This window comes from Podarcis liolepis (genome assembly GCF_965112155.1).
Source record: "Podarcis liolepis genome assembly, chromosome: 2".
NCBI classification, from domain to species: Eukaryota; Metazoa; Chordata; class Lepidosauria; order Squamata; family Lacertidae; genus Podarcis; species Podarcis liolepis.
In genome coordinates, this window is record NC_139555.1 from 104,294,947 (window position 1) to 104,316,075 (window position 21,129).

Genomic DNA, 21,129 nt, shown 5'->3' on the forward strand with positions numbered 1-21,129 from the left:
GGTCCAAGGACCAGGTTCGTTCCTCACTATCTCCAGGTAGGGATGGAAGAGACTTCTGGCTGAGTGTTGACGATACTGAACTCGATGGACCCATGATCCCATTCAGCAGAAGGCAGTTTCTTGTGTAACATATTACCTATGCAGCCTACTTCCAGTTCACCCCTGACCTGGAACAACAGAAGCACACATTAGCTCCACTGTATATGGGACAACCCTTCAAATAGTTGAAGATGGCTATCTCGTTGCCTCTTAATTGTCTTTTCTCCGGGCACCTTCAGCCCTTCCTTCTAGGACTTGGCCTCCAGGTTCCTCCTTGCTATTGCTCTTTTCTCTAGGGATTCCCTGATTGGCAAGGGGGGAGAGCCACAACCTTCATTCACCTGAGTCTCCTTTGCCTCCAGAGCAGCCAGTCACCTTTAACTGTCTCCGTGCAATGAGGCTGGGCACCTAATTACAGCAGGAGGCTGCCAAGTTAGAGAGGAACAAGCCCAAAGGTTCCAGAGAAGTAGCAGTCATGGGCCCTGAAGTGTTTCATCACAGAACCTCTGGTGATTTCAAGGCGGCAGTGTGTTTGTGTGTATGTGTGTTGGGTGGGGAGTTGTGATGAGCCCGGCTGCCGAATGCTCCTTCGGTGTCCAGGAGGCTTTAGATGTGGGAGGAAGGACGTCCTTAAAAGACTCCTCCACCCAGCTGGAAGATGCAGATACCAACAAATGAGGCAGCAGTGAAAAGCCAGAGTGGACACCTGTGCACAACTCCCCGTCCCAGGTAAGACTCCATGGAAGAAACAGGGAATTTGAGAGTTTGCGAATTGCTGTGTATATGTGCGCAGGTAACTCAAATGTGTGCATGGAGAATGGCAGGCTGAGCAACATCTAAACCAGGCATGGGCAAACTCCAGGTGTTTGGGACTACAACTCCCATCATCCCTAGCTAACAGGGCCAGTGGTCAGGGATGATTGGAATTGTAGTCCCAAACATCTGGGGGGGGGCAGAGTTTGCCTATGCCTGATCTAAACAATCTATTGCACACAGCGCTTTGATCTATGCCACGCATTCCTCTTACCCTTTTGGCATTCTGCTAAACACAGAGTGGTATACATAAGGAGGAATGCTAGCGTACATAAGAAGAATTTGTTACTCTTTGTCATGTTTGCCAGTCAGTGATACTATAATTTTCCCTTTGATGGGAGTTTTATATTATATCATATATATATATATTAATCAGTATTATATTATATTATATTAATTATATTATATTATATTATATTATATTATATTATATTATATTATATTGTTGTAATTTTGTGTTTTGAACCATGCTGAGATCTACAGATGACAGGCGGTATAAAAATTTTAAAAGTTTATTTTTAAAAATATATATATTCTTTACTAATATTTAAAAGATTGATAGCCTGCTCTTCATTGGTACCAATACCAGGGCAGGGATACAAAATGAAACATATTATTGTTGTTGTTATTATTATTATTATTAATATTAATATTATTAACCCATCAGTAAAACAAAAAAGCAATTCTAAAAGCATCAGCAAAGGTAACGAAAGAGAACAGAACAAAGAGGGCTAAAAGTCACTTGTGAAGATCAAATTAAATCGTTATAATAAACACCTTAGAAGCCTGATTGATCAGGTGCTCAGTGCTGAAATCATAGAACTGCAGAGTTGCAAGGTAACTGAATACAACAAAAAAAGTATGGTGAAGAGCCAGTGTAGTGTAGAGTTAGAGCAATGGATCTAGGAGAGCCAGGGTCTAGTCTCCACTCAGCCATGAAGTTCACCGGGCGGCCATGGACCAGTCACTGCCTCTCAGCCCAGCCTACCTCATAGGGGTTTTGTGAGGATAAAAAGGGGAGAAGACAAACCGTGGATGCCGCCTTGAGCATTTTGGAGGAAAGGGGGGGGGATTTAAAACAATAAATAAATAAATAACTGTGCAAATTAAAATTAGATCTCAAGCTTAACATGAGTCAACAGTGTGATGCAGCAGCAAAAGAAGTTAATGCTATACTAGGCTGCATCAACAGAAGTCTAGTGTCCAGATCAAGGGAAGTCATAGTCTTGCTCTATTCTGCCTTGGTCAAACCACACCTAGAATGCTGTGTCCAATTCTGGGCTCCACAATTTGAGAAGGATGTTGACAAGCTGGAACGTGTGCAGAGGAGGGCAACCAAGATGATCAAGGGTCTGGAAACCAAGCCTTATGAGGAATGGTTGAAGGAGCTGGGTATGTTTAGCCTGGAAAAGAGGAGACTGAGAGGAGATATGATAGCCATCTTCAAATATCTTAAGAGCTGTCACATGGAGGAGGGAGCATGCTTGTTTTCTCCTGCTCTGGAGAGTAGGACTTGAACCAATGGCTTCAAGTTACAAAAAGGAGATTCTGGTTAAATATTCGGGGGGAGGGGGAATCTATTCAGCTGAGCAAATGGGCAGGACCTTTGCCTTATAAAGTCAACTATTTCCTTATGGATAAACCTTCAGAAGAGTCCAACTGCATACATATTGTTACACGCCACTCCCAATATCCACAGCAAGGAGTTCCAGGCGCTGCCTGGACTGAGCTGGCAGTAAATCGGACTGTGCAAGCTGGAGTTAGCAATAACACGATCTGCACAAGCTTGGTGGTGTAATGAGCCCAGCAGTTCATCCCCAGTAGGACTCGGCCAATGGATCAGTTGCAGAGATGGAAAGTCCCTGCTTCCTCATAGCCGTTTAAGCCCCCTCCTCTCCAGGACTTTCTCCAAGCAATCAGAGACTGTGCCTGTGTGGAGAGTGCCACTGCTCCACCTGTTTTAGCCCTCTTCTGGTTCTGGGAGACAATGGGGAGGGGAGTTTGTTGCAGCAATAAGGGGAGACACCCATGCCTTTTCACCAACCTGACTCATCTTTGCCTCTTGGCCTCCCTCTTCTCCTGCTTCCGCTTCTGTCTCTGCTTCTGCTTTTCTCTCTGCCACAGACTCTCCCAGCTCACTAAGCCCTATTACCTCTTCAGCTTCCGACACCTCCTCTTCCCAGTCTGCTCCCTCTTCTCCCTCATCGTTGTCCCACCACCACTCCCCGGGTTCTGATCCTTCTTCCCTTGGTGTTTCCCCATCTGGCTCCTCTCACCATTCCTCTTCATCCAACCGGTCCATGACAGGCACTTACCTAAGGCCTTTGTTTTCTTTTTCTGAAATGAAGCACAGCAGAGACTGTGGTGTCTTTATGATCTATGGTTTATTTACACATATATACAACCTGAGCCTATGTAGGAATGGTCCACAACATTCATACTCCAAGAGATTGTGGCTTCTTCCATAGCTACCATTGTTCTCAAACGTTGCTCTTCATCTCTCTCTCTCTCCAGCACGCTGCTTCCCAGCTTCGTTGCTTAACTCCTCCCTGCAAGCCCAAATTTCATGGCCTTATCTCTGGAGTCAAAAGGGCCCCACCTCTTTGCTCTCTGTGGCGAGTTCCTTTGATGTATTGTTGTGCTAAACGGCTCAATACCCCACAGGCTACCTCCTCCGTGGAACTTGGTCAAGAGTAAATTAGAACCAGCTTGCCTTATTTAGCCTGTAACACGTGCTAATTCCAGAGGGTTTAGACACGTCTAATATGCAGGTCAAATACACACATGGGTCTAGCTATCACCTCACACCAGATGTGAGGAGAGACTAGCTTTCAGTACCTCAAATCTTAATTAAATTCTAGCACCTATAAACCTATTTTTATTCATTTGTTTATTGAATTTATATACCGCCCTATACCCGCAAGTTTCAGGGTGGTTCACAGAATAAAATCAGAATATAAAACCACAAAATACTTAATCAAAATGAAAACAACAATCCAATAACTTCCCCCTTAAAAAAACCCACATTTTTAAAGGGCATAGGATGTCAATCAAATCAACCAAAGACCTGGTTAAAACGGAACATTTTTTAAAAAACAAACAAACAACAAACAGCGGTCAGGAATGGTGGGAGTTGTAGTTCAAGGACATCTGGGTTTTCCACCCCCCCCTCACCTGCTGCACCCCACACAGTCCACACTGGGGTTTGTAGCCCCCAGGATAAGCAGCCAGAATAATCATGGGAATAGTTGCTTCTAATCTGCCGGAGGTTCAAATGGGTTTTACTTCTGCCTGGGAGGTGATGATGAGAGAAATTATTTCCCTTGGCTCAGGAGCTGCCCAGAACAGTTTCACTCAGAGCACTATTGCATCTTTCAAGATCTGTTTCAAGATCTTGTGGGAAGCTAGCCAGAGGTTTGGAGCCAGGTGCATCAACAACACACTCATAACATACAATTGGGTTGCAATTCACCAACACCTCCAGAAGTCTTAGTCCTAAACAGGCTTTTGGGATGAATCACGAGGAGGACAAGCTGAATCCGGGCAGAAGAGGGTTGATGAGAATAGAGCACAGGTAGGTAGCAATGAAAGACGACATGGTTTTTCCATTCCCGCTCTGTGTCTGTCACATGCAACCCGGTTCCTGTTCTGCTGCAGTTCATCTTCCACCAACACGTACATGATTATCGCGCTGCCCATTGTGGTGAAACTCTGTAACTTATGGAATTTATGTAATAATGAAAACTGTGTTGCCGTAACGTTACTCCATACCATTCCTTCAAATGTAAGGGGAAAGCAATACAAATGGCGGGTGGGTGGAGGAGATGCAATAAATGACACATTTTTTACCAGACTGAAAGCAGCAATACCTATCGTATTCACTGGATTGCTTTCTGTTTCTCACATGGGACAAATAAGCAAACACATGTAGTTTCTGTTTGTACTGGAATACACCAACATCCCTAAAGGTTGTTGTTGTTTAGTTGTTTAGTCGTGTCCGACTTTTTATGACCCCATAGACCAAAGCACACCAGGCACTCCTGTCTTCCACTGCCTCCCGCAGCTTGGTCAAGCTCATGCTGGGAGCTTCGAGAACACTGTCCAACCATCTCGTCCTCTGCCATCCCCTTCTCCTTGTGCCCTCCATCTTTCCCAACATCAGGGTCTTTTCCAGGGAGTCTTCTCTTCTCATGAGGTGGCCAAAGTATTGGAGCCTCAGCTTCACGATCTGTCCTTCCAGTGAGCACTCAGGGCTGATTTCCTTCAGAATGGAGAGGTTTGATCTTCTTGCAGCCCATGGGACTCTCAAGTGTCTCCTCCAGCACCATAATTCAAAAGCAGCAATTCTTCGGCGATCAGCCTTCTTGATGGTCCAGCTCTCACTTCCATACATCACTACTGGGAAAACCATAGCTTTAACTATACGGACCTTTGTTGGCAAGGTGATGTCTCTGCTTTTTAAGATGCTGTCTAGGTTTGTCATTGCTTCTCTCCCAAGAAGCAGGTGTCTTTTAATTTTGTGGCTGCTGTCACCATCTGCAGTGATCATGGAGCCCAAGAAAGTAAAATCTCTCACTGCCTCCATTTCTTCCCCTTCTATTTGCCAGGAGGTGATGGACCCAGTGGCCCTCATTGACCTTCCCTGAGTGTTTTCCATGCATGGAATGTGTATTTGCATGCAATAATACCTCTGTCCTACCTCGATGGAGTGTGTGGCAAGTGTAGAACTTTTTGGTTTTTGTATAGCTGGAATGTAGCCTACTGCACAATGAATTACACCTGTTGCTCTGCCTACTATTTGCCTCTGATCCTGCCCACCATTGGTCTCTGACCCTTCCAAGAGGTTGCCCATGAGGGAAGGCAGCTGTCATAGAAAAGCCTATCTCCTGAGGCACCATACAATAAGCCACACTTTTTGATGGGGCAACTCGTCAGGCCTTCATTGCAGAATGTACAGCTTGGGTTGGCAGATATGGGGAGAGACACTTCTTGAACTGGGCCCAGTAGCAAATAGGCAGCCAATTCAGCTCTCTCAGGACAAGTGTTATACAGTCCCTCCTTGCCTCATCACATTCTGCCCTAGCTGGAGCTTCTGGACCATCTTCAAGGGTAAGCCCCACTTAAGAGTACATGGTAGTCTATCTAAGCAGAACACGGATCACACAGCTAGGCTACCAGTTCCATTTGTATTAACTTTAAGTATCTTTTCTTTCAATTGCCTTGTTGATGAAACACACCAAGACGAAGGCCTACCAGGCTTGTTGAGCACGCTACTTTATGGAAGTAAGAGGTGTGCAACTTACAACCGCCAGGACCGATGCCTCAACGGCTTCCACATACACTGTGTCAGGAGGATCTGGGGCATCACATGGCAGGACAGCATCTCAAACAAAGATGTGCTCACCCTAGCCCACATTCCCAGAATGTTCGCCCTCCTGTCTCAGCAAAGTCTACGCTGGCTTGGTCATGTCCACAGAATGGAAGATGTCAGGATTCCCAAGGATGTGCTCTACAGGGAGCTGGCTTCAGGCACCAGGCTTGTTGGCGGAACAACTCCCAAGACAGACGGATGCCAACAACATGAGAGATTTGTCCCCATCACCCTCCCTGTTGAGTTCCACAAGGGGAAGCCCTGATATTATGGCGGAGGAAGATGGCAGCCAGTGCTGTCCTCTGGACTGGTTGTAAATCTTAGTCAAGCAGGTGGGGGCTGGTTGAGGTTGATGGGGCAGTATCACATTTGACCAAATGAAGCAGCCTCTATATAAGAAATCAGCTTCTGGTATTATAGTGGTCCACTTCTAACACTAATGTTATACTGGTTGTTTTCTTTATGGATGCATTAACCACACCGCATGTCCATCACATGTGAAGATTATTTCCTCTCCTCTTCTGACATTCCTAAAAATTAACCTCAAATGTACCTTTGGAAAAATATAGCATCTGGTCATAACCTGAAAACAATTTTCTTTCCAATAAATGCACAAAGAAAAATTATTACCCTACTTCAAAATATATCCCCAAATGTCAAAAGAAACAGGTCTCTCAAGTAATCCTAAGATTTCTTTATCTGCTCTTCTGGGAAATGAAATTCTAGCAGAACTGCAGGCATTAGGATTGACATCCTATTAACTGACTTTATTCTTTTCTTTGATTGTCTGATTGGTTTATTATGTGCAGACCGCAAAGAACCACCTTAACCAGCAGACATGGATCTCACCGTGATCAAGACAATTTTTCGCATCCCTATGACTATCCTATCAACCCTTTTCGTGCGGTACCATGCGTTGCCTTCACTAATATTCAGGACCATGATGTGGTGAGTGCATAGCTCAGGTTATATACAGCAGTGGTGGGAATCTGTGGCCCTCCAGATGTTGTTGGACCCCAGCTCCCATCAGCTTCAGCAGGAATGTTCAAGTGTGATGAGTGTTGGGAGCCCACCAACATCTGATACATGAGTTGACTTTCATCCATGGTCAACTATGCAGTGTCCTAACCAGGAAGCAGTATCTGTCTGGTGCAAGTTCAGAAGCCAGGAAGCCAGGAAGCTAACAGCTGCAATAGGACAGCGAGGGAGAATCTGTGGTCCTCCACTGTTCTCAGACTCCAGCTCCCATCAGTTCCAGCCATCATGAGCAATGGTCAGGGATGATGGGAATTATAGTCCAACAACATCCAGAGGGTCACCTGTTTCCAACACCCTGCACTAGGTCTGACTCTAGTATCTAGAGCAGGTGTGGGTAAGTTTTGGCTTTCCAGCTGTTGATAAACTACAACTCCCATCAACCCAAACAAGCATCAGAGGCAGGAAGAGAGTCCCTAAATCTGATCTTGATGGAGGGCTGGCTTAGTTGCCAAACAAATCGGCTCCCAAACGCTGCAAACCTGGGAGTAAGTGTTCTGGTTTGCGAACGTTTTTTGGCAGCTGAACATCAAATGTGACTTCTGCTTGAGTGCAGGAAGCACCTGCAGCCAATCGGAAGCCACGCCTTGGTTTTCAAACGGTTTCAGGAGTCGAATGGACTTCCGGGACGGATTAAGTTCAAGAACCAAGGAACCATGAATCTATGAGAGGAGAAGATAAAAAAGGAACAAAAACAAGGAAGTAAGAGCTTGCCAAACAACACTAGCAAAGAAGAGGCATAAATAAACAGGATAGCAATAAATGGCCCCTTTAAGGAGTCTAAGGCTATACTTTTAAAGCACAGTCTTTCCTTTAAAGAATTCTGGGTACTGTAGTTTCTTAAAGGTTGCTGGCAATGGCAACTCTGTGGCAGGTAAACTACAGCACCCAGAATTCTTTGAGCAGAGGTATGTTTTGAGTGTGCTTTAAAGGCACAGTGTGCTCACAACCTAAATGCAAGGTATTTTTTTTGAACGGGAAGCAGGTGTATCAGAAAAGGGCAAAGAGAGTCAAATTTTGACACACAGAGAAGTCAGGCTAGGAATTGTGTCTTTCCCTAGGCTATCAAACCATCAGTAACCTCAGGATTGCAACTCTCTGCTGTGGGAGGGTAACTGGCAGCTGTTCCTCAGGATCGTACAGGTTGTTTTCTCTGGTAGTTATGAAGGCTCAATGCACCGAAACTCCTAAGGACCGCTCCCAATGGCTTCAGAAAGGAACACAGAAAGCTGCCTGCTGACTTGGATCATTTGGTCCATTTAGCTGGTAGACCAGCAGCCCTGACGGGAGATGGCAGAGCTTTAGAGTACAGCATACATCCCCGCCCCAAAAAAATAATAATCCTGGAAAACTTTAGTTAGGACTGTTGGGAGACTTCTGTTCAGCTCACAGCTACAATTCCCAGAATTCCCTAGGAAGAGGGACTCTGTGAGGGTCATAGGAGCCTCTTGACAACTCTCAGCACCCATAACAGATTACAGCTCCCAGGATTCTTTGGGGAAAGCCATAGCTGCTTGAAGGGACGCAGGTGGCGCTGTGGGTTAAACCACAGAGCCTAGGACTTGCCACTCAGAAGGTTGGCGGTTCGAATCCCCGCGACGGGGTGAGCTCCCGTTGCTTAGTCCCTGCTCCTGCCAACCTAGCAGTTTGAAAACACGTCAAAGTGTAAGTAGAAAAATAGCTTCTCTGACGGGAAGGTAAACGGCGTTTCCATGCACTGATCTGGTTCACCAGAAGCGGCTTGGACATGCTGGCCACATGACCCGGAAGCTGTACACCGGCTCCCTCGGCCAATAAAGCGAGATGAGCGCCGCAACCCCAGAGTCGGCCACGACTGGACCTAATGGTCAGGGGTCCCTTTACCTTTACCTTTATAGCTGCTTGAAAGTGTTATCATCCTGCTTTAAATGTATAGTGCAAATGGGACCTTGGACACTCAGCTGTTATGTAATAATATCTGATTATTTATATCATAAACCAAATAGATATTAATATACAGTGGAACCTCTGGTAACGAACTTAATTCGTTCCGGAGGTCCGTTCTTAACCTGAAACTGTTCTTAACCTGAGGTACCACTTTAGCTAATGGGGCCTCCTGCTGCCACAGCGCCACCAGCGCATGATTTCTGTTCTCATCCTGAGGTAAAGTTCTTAACCCAAGGTACTACTTCTGGGTTAGCGAAGTCTGTAACCTGAGGTGTTTGTAACCCAAGTTACCAGTGTAATCAATTCCGATGGCTGAAGAGACTTCAGAGCCCTGGAAACAGATAGGGTTGGCTGCAATATGTGTTAGACAACAGGCCAAACCAAAGCTGGTGAGCAGCAGAAACTCTGCCACCCTGATGTCAACTGGAAGTGCAAAATCACTCTTGCCTCATCTTGCTTCTCTCTATACTTTTAGGTTCAAACGTCATAGAAGGGGTGTGAAAGTGGAGCATATGGATTGTGATGGCTACCGATTCAGTTACTTCACGCGGGGGCAGCCTGGACCTCGGCCATCCATGCTGATGCTTCACGGGTTCTCCCTTGACAAAAACATATGGTTAAATACAATCCAAGTAGGTTCCCATTTTGTTATTCGGACAATGCCCGATATTTGCCCAGGGAGCTGCTTCAAACTCGACAACTGGCACCTTTGCAAGTGCCACAAAAATGTTCATTCTGCATTTGTAAGGAATCAATCCTTTAGCGTGGCCACAACAACACTCTGGAACTCTCTACCCCTTGACTATATTTATTTATTAAATTTGTATCTCACCCTTCCTTCCCTTGCTATATTGTTTTGTATGCAAATCATATTTTGTTTAGGCAAGTCTACCCAGATATGTAAAGCTGACATGTATTTTAATATGTAATTTTACCTGACCACATATAGTTTAAACTGTTGCTTATTTTGATTATGGTGCTTTTTAAGGTTAGCTTGTTTTTAACTCTGGCTTTGATTGGCAACAACTTTAATATATATATTATGAAAACCACTTAGAGGCTTTTTCACAATTAAGCAGTATACAAATTCTGTTAAATAAAGGAACAAAGCAGCTCCATCCACACCCTACATGCAAAGCACTCCCATACCGTGTTAACAGTCATGGCTTCCCCCAAAGAATCCTGGGAAATGTAGTTAAGGCTCCCCTAACAGACTTAACAAACTACAGCTCCCAGGATTCTCTGGGGGAAGCCATGACAGTTTAAAGTGGTATTATACTTTCAATGTATCGTGCAGCTGAGGCCTTTGTTAAACTTCTCTACAAGTAGATAAATAGGTACCGCTCCGGCGGGAAGTTAAATGGCGTTTCTGTGTGCTGCTCTGGTTTCGGTATTCCGTTGCAGCAGAAGCAGCTTAGTCATGCTGGTCACATGACCTGGAAAAACTGTCTGCAGACAAATGCTGGCTCCCTCAGCCAGTAAAGCGAGATGAGCGCCACAACCCCAGAGTCGTTCGTGACTGGACTTAACAGTCAGCGGTCCTTTACCTTTTTTTTTACTGCCTTTCTTCCCTGGCACCCAAGGTTGTTTAAAATCTTAAAATGCTAAAACAAACAAAATATATAAAATACAGAGCAACAGAGTCCTCTCAGGCTGACTGATGGTCTCTCCAGAAGCTGATGGCATAAGGGCCTCCCTCACTTCTGCCTTCCCTCAGGTCTTTCTTAAGCAAGCCCAGGCAAGGTGAGGAAAGCAGCTATCCTAACAGATCTCTTGGGCTGTTGATGAGACCATCCTGCTAAAAAAATATGCCACCTTAACCACACCACCCTTCAGCAACGAAGAGGTCCAGTTATGCAGTTGGTAGAGCATGAAAGACTTACACACTGGGCAAAAGATTCCAGCATTGCCGAGTGTTGGACTAGATAGCCCTTGTGGGCCCTTCTAGCTACAATTTTATGATCCTCTATGATTCTATGCTTGTTTTGATTCCTTGGTTTTGTATGAAGAACGTCGTCTTTCCACAGCTCTTTCCTCGTAACCTCCACTTGATCTGCCTTGACATGCCCGGTCATGGAGAAACCACTCGCCTGCTGGGGGAAAGCTACACAGCTGCAGCTCAGACTAAACGGATACACCAGGTAAGGCCTCCGTTTACCCAACAGAGACCCATTCTATCTTGAAAGCTGGCAGGCGAGTGGTTCCCAGAGAAGACCTTTTACTGATTGGTGGAATGTGGGAATTGCCATCATGGCTGACTGTGTGATCACTTCAACTGGGGCCAATGGGCCGCTTAGAAGAAACCAAGTTGGGAGTTAAACCCTGGTTTGCAGGTTGTGGCCCAACACTCTAGGAGAGGCCTGGTTTTGTGTGTTGAATAACTGACCAATAAAACAGATCACCGTATTCTCTGGAAAACACCCTGCCTGGCTTAGTTGCTACAATAGGGTCATAAAACTGCTTAAATATATGTAACACAATTTCTCTTTACCTGCACTGCATAAAAATAAATAATAATTTAATAATAATATTTTTATTATTTCAGTTTGTTGAGGCCATTGGCCTGAGCAAAAAGCCTTTTCACCTGGTTGGCATGTCTATGGGAGGAATGGTTGCCGGCGTTTATGCTGCTCAGTACCCATCTGAGATTTCCTCCTTGTCCCTCCTGTGCCCGGCAGGTGAGTACCAAAATTCTTCAGATCTCCTTCTCCAGTTGCCCTTCCAAAATGACATGGGTGATTATTCCTGGAAACTCGGAACTAAGTCATAGCATCGCAGGGTTGGAGGTGATCCTGGGGTCATCTACTCCAACCTCCTGCAATGCATGAATCGTTTGGCCAATGTGGAGCCGGTGGCGTAGCGTGGGTTGTCAGCACCCGGGGCAAGGCAAGTAATTTGCGCCCCCTAACCTGTAGATTTGCGCCCCCTAACCCTAACCCCCAGATGTTGCACCTGGTGCGGGCGGCCCCCCCTGCACCCCCCCACGCTACGCCACTGTGTGGAGCTGGAGCCCATGGTAATGGTGACCTTCTTATGGAACATTTTCCCCAGCTGGTGCCTCGCCATTTGCTTTTGAGGTTGCTTTGACTAGTTGATCCTTTAAATTCTGCGGCCATCTTGTCTGTTGAAACTGCGGTTGTGCCACGAATTGCTTTGGTTTGTCTGGACCATTCTGCATTGTCTCCCAACTCCTAGGTCTAAAGTATCCAACAGAAAACGAATTCTTCATGCGCTTAAAAGAGCTGATTCAGGCCAGGAACCCTGAGGATACTACTCTTATTCCAGTGACTGACAAGCAGGGCCAACACTTGTTCCGACTCTGCTTGCATCGCCCCAACATTGTAAACAGACAGGTGAGGGAAGCTGTACTCCAAAGAATACCCAATCCCCCCGCAGTGAAGTCTCCTACCTATGCCAACATCCTATCCCCACTCCTCAAAACTGCTTGAGCAGGAAAGGCACAGGCTGAAATCTGAAAACTATGGAATTAGCTCCCACAGTATAGGTAGATATGGCTCCCAACTTGGATGGCTTTTAAAAAGGATTGGATAAATTTCTGGAAGAGGATATCCACAGCTACCAGCCACAATGGCCTTTGGATGCCAGTTGCTGGAGACCACAGAAGGGGAGAGCGCTGTTGCACTGAGGTCCTGCTGGTGGGCTTCTCAGAAGATATCTGGGTGGCCACTGTGAGTAGGGGATGCTGGTCCGGATGGGTCTTTGGCAAGAGAGTGCAAGTTCCCTCTAGGTAATACCAGGATACCTTTCACCTGCAACTGGTAAATATGATAGGAGCTGGGCCCCCAAAGCCAGCAAGGCTGCCTCATCCCTATTTTGAAGTGAGGTAATGCATGTTAGCATCTAAACACCACCAATCTATTAGACCGTGATAACCAGCTAGACTGCACCAGCTAGACTGGTGACTGGGAACGGCTGCCTAGACCATATAACACCAGTCTTGAAAGACCTACATTGGCTCCCAGTATGTTTCTGAGCACAAGTGTTGGTGCTGACCCTTAAAGCCCTAAACACCCTCGGCCCAGTATACCTGAAGGAGCATCTCCACCCCCATTGTTCAGCCCGGACACTGAGGTCCAGCTCTGAGGGCCTTCTGGCGGTTCCCTCGCTGCAAGAAGTGAGGTTACAGGAAACCAGGCAGAGGGCCTTCTTGATAATGGCGCCCACCCTGTGGAACACCCTCCCATCAGATGTCAAGGAAATAAACAACTATCGGACGTTTAGAAGACACCTGAAGGCAGCCCTGTTTAGGGAAGTTTTAAATGAGTGATACTTTAATGTATTTTTAATCTTTTGTTGGAAGCCACCCAGAGTGGCTGGGGAAACCCAGCCAGATGGGTGGGGTATAAATAAATAATTGTTATCATCATCATCATTATGGTCTGGCAGCAGCAGGCCAATGAATGTGTAAATACCAGAATGAGCAACTACCACCACAGCTTCTCTACTCTAACAGCCATTTTGCCAATACGCAGCTGATAATTCCTATAAACTCATAAAAGTGGAACAGTTCTGAGGTGAATTTACTTCCGTTAGCCTCATTTTTATAGCAATGCTCTATTAATTTCTTCACACGCTGTAAAAAAAAAAAAGGCAACAGATTGTACTTCGCATATTGATATGCCTTATAATTCTTTTTAAATGTCGATATGCCAAGTTTCCATCCGGTCTATGAAATACATAGCCAGAGAATCCAATGTATCACCACCAGCAGCTGCCTTAAGAAAGGAACATATCGTTCCCTGACTCGAACCTCACAGCCTTCCGATGTTGTCATCTTTGACTCAAACCTTCTTGTTTTCCATGCTTAGCTGCTGAAGGGTTATCTCGATGATCGGAGACCACATAAGATGTTTTTCATAACATGTAAGTAGAGAAACCAGTTGTGGAGTCATTCTATGTTGCTTCACACATTACATGGAGTTAAGCCAGCTGAGAATCAGGAGCGCACTCGGCAGCTGACAAGCATACCTGCATAAGTCTGTTGCATTCACACATTCCAGTTTTCTGAAGAAGCAGAAAGTGGCTTGCTAAATATCCTTGAGAGGTGCTCATGCATCAGAGAAAGGGGAAGTTATGGATTCAAGCTATCACTGGAGCATAGAAAGATGTCGTATTGCGTCAGGCCATTGGGTCCACTTAGTTATACTGACTAGCAGTGGCTCTCCAAGGTTTCAGACTGGGGACTCTACCAGCACTACCTAGATATGGCCATCAATGGCTACTAGCTATGATATCTGTTATGAGACACATCTGAAGTTTTGCAGTGAGGGCCCAAGTAGATGCATGAGTGAGACATCCCTGGTTGTGGTACAGAGGGGTTGCTATTATTCACCCCCTGCACTCCTTCGAAAGGGTGGGAGAGAAGTTGAACAAATAATATTTGTTTTTACTGTATTGGCCCGAATATACACCACACTCCCCCCCCAAAAAATTTTGACTGTGAAAAGTGGCATATATTTGCGACCTTACAAAAATTGGCTTGGAGCGGGCTTGTCCCTGGATTTTGCCTGGTTTCAGCTGGGCCCGCTCCCAAGATGGCAGTGCAGCGAGGGAGTCCCCAAGAGGGAGCCAGAAGGCGGAGAGGAGGAGGAAGGAAGGGAGGAGCACAGACAAGAGAGCGAGAGAGCAAGAAGGTCTGCTAGGAGGAGGAACAGGAGATGCAGCCGGTGTGCTGGGACTGGTGCTAGCCCGAGGTGCTGCCTGGCTTTAACCCAAGGGGCATGTGAGTCCCGCCAGCGGCCACCTCTCCCCGCCTGTCCTGTGGGGGGGCCATGGTGGTGCTGACCCTCTGGAAGTGCTGCTGCCCACTGCCACCGGAGTGAAGGCGCTGCCTCCTTGGCCCCCCTTGGCCCCTGCTCCTCCTCAGATATTGTCATTTCCTCCCCCCCCCCTTTAATTTTAAAGGTATGACTTATATTTGGGGTGCGGCTTATATTCAGGCCAATACAGTGGTGCCCCGCAAGACAAATGCCTCGCAAGACGGAAAACTCGCTAGACGAAAGAGTTTTCCGTTTTGGAGGTGCTTCGCAAAACGAATCTCCTATGGGCTTGCTTCGCAAGACGACAATGTCTTGCGAGTTCCTGCTGGTCCCCCCCCTTTTTTCTAAGCCGCTAAGCCGCTTATCAGCTGATCCGATAAGCTGATAAGCCGCTAAAAGCCGCTAATAGCGCTAATCCTCTAATCAGTCAATGGGCTTGCTTCGCAAGATGAAAAAACCGCTAGACAAAGAGAATCACGGAATGGATTCTTTTCGTCTTGCGAGGCACCACTGTACAGTAAATGCAGCTGCATGTTTTCCCCCCAAAGGCAAAGTGAAGCTGGGGAGGGGGAGATTAATTAGGAAAACAGCTGGGGAGGCAGCTAAAGGTCCTTCCTCTGTGGCACAGCCCCTGATCAAATTAACGCAAGCAGGTAACATTTTTTAAAGCTGCAGAAGATTGTGATTACGGTTCCCCTCTACGCATGACAGAAATAGCCCTAACTCTGCTTTCTTGTTGGTAAAGGTTTCTTAGACATCTCCAGTGCTAAGTCCAGATACAGCCTTCATGACAATATGAGCAAGATTAAGGCACCTACACAGATCATATGGGGCCGGAGTGACAAGGTAAGTTGTGCGTGCGCATGCTTGTGTTCCTAGGGAGCGAGGCAAAAAAAGTGAGCCGCTTCGGTGGCATTTCATTTCCCGAGGTTGTTGCTGTTCTGAATGGTTCGTTTATTTAAATTTGGCACATTTATGTTCCCACCTTTCATAATGGAAACCATGGCAGCATGCATGGGCTTCCTAGACAGTCTCTCCTCCAGACACTGACCAGGCCCAGACCTGTATTTGCTTTAGCAAGGTGACTGCATCACATGCTCTCAGACCATGGCCTAGGTTAGCTCAAAACAAAGAACTTGGTTCATGGCCTTTATTAAGCTGGACATCTAAGGCAGGAAAAACAAGCAAATAATTCCTTTATGGCTTCTACAAACCTAACTGAAGCATACATCCTGACACTACAGCCACCAATCGTTAAAAGAGATACAAATAGGCACATGCCAACCAACAAACTACCATGTCAGTCCAATCAATCTTTGTTTATAATCTGAAATTTAAGGCACCACAATTCCAACACCTGCCCTGTCCTAAGAGAACAGGTAATATGGATGCCCTGGGGAACATAAATTCCCACTGAAGGGATGACATACTAAATCACATTGGAGTTCAAATTTAGGAAGGTGAATACAAAATGGGATGAAGACCCAGAGTAAGGTGAATAATATTACAATAACTGTGCATTCTTTAATGATTCTGTATTTTCTTTGTTGTATTGTGAATTTTACTATTATATGAAAGTCAGTCTGAGATGCTTGTGCAAATGAGCTTAATCAGTTGGTCAGTAGGGCGACTCTACAAGCAGAATTGGGATTCAGCTTGTCACTAAGTACCACCTAGCAGTTGCAAAGTTACTGCGCAAGGCGAAAGCTCTCTGAATGGAGCAGGACTTCCTCTCCCCCCTATGTCCACCGCCCCACAAATTTGATCTTGGTTGCTCCCCCAACCCTTTTAGAGCAGATTTGGGGGCAGGGGTCCACAGGAGGTTGAGAGGGAGGGGAGATTTGTTGGATTGGGTTGTGACTGACTACTGATGATGGTGATGATGGTAATAGTCATATGATAACACAATATAGATTTATACCACAACTCGCCAAAGGTTAGGGATGCTATCAATAGTCACAGGTGAGAGATTTCCTCCCAGTGCCATGCAGACACCAGGGGGGAAATGTATACTCATTCTTTGTTGTTCAGGTCTTCGATTCGTCCGGCGCAGAAGTTTTGGCAACAGCAATTCCCATCTCCCAAGTGCATATGCTGGATAAATGTGGACACTTCATAGCATTCGAGAGACCCAAGAAATCTGCAAAGCTCATCCTAGAATTCTACAATTCAGTTTGTGACAAAGCAGAGACGAAGAAGGTGGCATAAACCTCACTGAGTCCGGCAGCTGGAGTATTTAAAGGGACTTCCTACTCTGGAAAGAAAAAACACGGGGCATAATGTTGTGGGTGTCTGTGCTGGCTTCCCCCATTTGTTGCAAGACGGTTATTTATTTATTTCTAAAGTGGGTTCTGTCCCACCTTTCAGCCCTGGACTGACCTTAAGGATTCTGGAATGTTCAAGTTGACTTCTTTCCTTTGATATATTGGAACCCGGAATTAAATTGCACGATTTGCAGCACAGCCCTATGCACGTCTATTTAGACATTAGTCTCATTGAGTTCACTGGGGCTCAGAGGTGGGGAACCTGGGGTGTTTGTTGTTGTTGTTGGACTCCAAATCCCACCAGCCCCAAGTCATTGCCAATGGTCAGGGGTGGAGGAGCTGGAGCCCTATAGCAACTGGGGAGGGCCCAAGTTCCCCATGCTCATGTCACAGCCTTCAATTATAAAACCAAACTGCGTGCCTTTATGGAATCATATTGTGTAATTTTTACTTGATGCCTGTCACTTCCCCTCTCCCTTATTTCAAAAATAGGATGCACTTCAGAAACGGACAGATCTGTCAAATGCACCTTGCTATCTCAACAGACAGCATATACATTTTAAAGACAAACTTTAGGCTGCTTCCCAGATTCAGCTGAGATGGCGGTGCCAGAAAGACAGGTCCCTTTTTACACAGTCAATATTCCATCTGCCACCAAATCCTTATTCAGACACTTCTCACAATACGTTGGAAAAATAGAAGCGCTGCCATTTTTCTCCATCCTTTCAATAAAGCTCTGGCCACACCTCCCTTGTCAGATCTCTGTCCTTTCACCTCTTAACCAAACTGAGCATCCAATGAGAATTTCTCTCTCCATACTGGGAAGTCTGTGATGCCCCTCCTCAAATTTTACGAAGTCCCGTGCCCTTCCACATCCAGCACAACTGCCTGGTCTTTCCTGTTAAAAGCAATCCAAGCTTCACAAACTGGGCTCACTCCTCTCTGCCTTATATTCACCATTATCTCTCTGCTTCTAATATTCGCTGACATTTCCACCACCACCAAGTTGCTCAGAAACTGCAATGGATCTGCTCGGTTTTGGTGCTGTTTCTGGGATACTCCCCTTGGATCACCTGCATAGTTCTCAACTTCTTTTACTTCAATTCCTTCCCCCAAAGCGCACATTTTCCATACAACATATTGCTTAGCCTCTTAAGTCCACATCCCCAAGGGAAATGAAGCTCTGCAGCACAGACCTATGAATGTCAATCAAAAGAAAGTCCAGTTGTTTCCAATGGTGCTTAGTCCAAAATTAGTCTTTAAAGGATTAAAACTTGCCCATTTAACCATGTTTGTTCATATCCCTAGGTGCCCTTGTGGAGAGCCAGTGTGGTGTAGTGGTTAAGAGCGGTACTCTCGTAATCTGGGGAACCGGGTTCGCGTCTCCGCTGCTCTACATGCAGCTGCTGGGTGACCTTGGGCTAGTCACACTTCTCTGAAGTCTCTCAGCCCCACTCACCTCACAGAGTGTTTGTTGTGGGGGAGGAAGGGAAAGGAGAATGTTAGCCGCTTTGAGACTCCTTAGGGTAGTGATAAAGCGGGATATCAAATCCAAACTCCTCCTCCTTTCAGAATTCCTCCAGTGTTGACATTTATATTGTAAGCTCACTGGGGTAGGGACCTAGATTTTTTCCTTCCCTTATTCCTCTTTGTAAAGCATCATGTAGCACAGTTTCCAGCAATCCTGTGTCCCTAAGAAGTTTTGGACTACAACTTCTATCAACCTCAACCAGCCTATGCACTACTAGACTGTGGGAATTGTACATGAGGATGTCACATAGAGAAAGATGGGCTATGGACTTTGACATGACTCAGAATTGCTTCTCTCGCTATAATGCGATGAAGGTGATTGTTGATCCATGGGTAGCGCCAGCAAAGAGAGACAGGCATTAGAACTCGAGGTTCTAATCGTCCAAATCATGTTTTCCTCCTGTTATTTGGGAAAGTTGGTTAATGGGCAAGAGATCTGTGCCCTCCACACTCTTTAGACTTAGCAGAAAGAATAGTCTAGAAAGCAGGACATCATCAAAAGAAAATCCTCATTTAAAAAGTTGTGAAAGGGACAGTCTTCGCCACCTCTGAAGGACATAGCATGTGTTTCTGTCATGCCGTTTAGGAACATGCAAGCGGCAAGGTTATTCTTCCATAGTGTACTTCCACAGGGCTTCAAGGAACTTGGCAAAGTAGAGCTTTCTTGTACAAACATAATGCTGGTTATCCTGTCAATTATGGTTCAACTTTAATAAACCAAACTGAGCATGACTAGCTGACATTATTAAGGAATGCTTCCCCAGGAAAATGTACACACAGTCCTTCAACTCGAGAGCTTACCTTTACTTCCCAAAGCTGAAGTTGACAACAGCATTAAAGCTATTCTCCAACTGTACCGAACACTCCAACATGAAACAATCCCCATGTTTAAAAATGAATAGAAAAAAACAGAAACATGGAGGCATGACAGAGGCTTACAAACACTTTGCAGATAAGATAGGTACACACAGTCTTCTCCCATCCTTATAAATTTTGAAGCTTTGGCTTTTGAAATGTTTGATTGGCATTAGGCTCAGGACAGCTGTAAACCTCACATAAAACAACTGATGGAACTCACTGCCACAAGATGTGGCTACTAACAGGTGGCTTTATTAAATTATATAAATTCATGGAGTATTAAGTCCATCAATAGCTTATCAGTAACTGTAAGGAATGATAACTAAATCTATGGACCTACTAGGATAACCAAGGGATGGTTTATTACCCATGTCATGTTTTAAAGCTGGGCACTGTTAGGGGAAAAACATACCTAGTACAAGAAGGGCATTTTTTTCTGACCGAGGCGTCAAAAACAGGCTCAAATAGAGAGAGTGGCTTTATAAACTATTATAACCAGTGCTGTACATCTGCTGCAATTCAATGAGTAAAGAGCTCCATTTCCGAAGGATCTGAGTTTTCATTTTAAAGAAGTTCCTAGAATTATATGAGTGGAAGCTAAAGATTTCCTGTTGGCAAGGACATGCCTCAACCATAATTATGCAAAATGAGAACATACTAATTTGCTTAGTTTGCATAATTTATACAAGTCTCAGAAATGGGTTCATTTCTGGGGGAATTTGCTGTAGAACTACCCCCCCCCAAAAGACCCGAATATAACATACCGTATTTTTCGCTCGATAACACGCACCCGACCATAACACGCATGTAGTTTTTAGAGGAGGAAAACAAGAAAAAAATATTCTAAACGAAACAGTGGATGTATGATTTTTGTGGTTCATGCTGTGGCCACAGACATGTGATCTGGCAGTGAGTTTGGGGTAGCCCAATGCAAAAATCCTGAGGATCCATGTGGATCCATGTTTGTAACCATGTTTTTGCACCACTGCAGCCCCAGGTAACAGTGGGTGCGTGATTTTTTTGGTACAAACTGTAGCCATGGACATGCTATGTGATCTGATGGTGAATTTGGGGTGACCCAGTGCAAAAATCCTGAGGATCCATGTGGATCTGTGCTTTGTAACCACGTTTTAAGTGGGGAGGGAAGGAAAAGCACTCAAGTGACAAGGAGCACGCATGGAGCAGGCTCTGCTTCTCTCCTCCCCCCCCCCCCCCAGCAAGCTGAAAAACTTTGCTGAAGGGACAGAGAGCCTGCTTGTTTTAAAGGAGCCTACCGGTAGGCTCCTTTAAAGCAAGCAGGTTCTGCTTCTCTCCCTCCTTAGCGAGCTGAAAAACTTTGCTGGAGGGACAGAGAGCCTGCTTACTTTAAAGGAGCCATCGGACAGGAGCCGCTTACACGAGTGTAAGCAGCTCCTCTCCCACTTTGCTCCTTTAAAGAAGCAGGCACTCTGTCCCTCTCTCCTCCCCATTCAGCGGCTCTTCTCCCTCTGGAAACCATGGAGGAGGGAAGCAT

The 21,129-nt window shown here is 45.6% G+C and overlaps 1 protein-coding gene and 1 long non-coding RNA gene across 2 annotated transcripts; both read left to right on the top strand.

Annotated features, from left to right (window-relative positions):
* Positions 1-349: 349 nt before the first annotated feature.
* LOC310701813 (monoacylglycerol lipase ABHD6-like) lies at positions 350-17,426 on the top strand. Its single transcript, XM_083493213.1, has 9 exons — positions 350-768; positions 7,033-7,171; positions 9,660-9,816; positions 11,212-11,325; positions 11,730-11,862; positions 12,380-12,537; positions 14,014-14,068; positions 15,710-15,810; positions 16,996-17,426. The coding sequence occupies exons 2-9, from the start codon at positions 7,062-7,064 to the stop codon at positions 17,170-17,172; spliced, it is 1,005 nt and encodes a 334-aa protein (XP_083349339.1). The 5' UTR covers positions 350-768; positions 7,033-7,061; the 3' UTR covers positions 17,173-17,426.
* Positions 5,200-20,163, top strand: LOC310702231. The gene is made up of 2 exons (XR_014523382.1): positions 5,200-5,462; positions 18,833-20,163. It is a non-coding gene; the product is annotated as an uncharacterized lncRNA (long non-coding RNA).
* Positions 20,164-21,129: the final 966 nt, after the last annotated feature.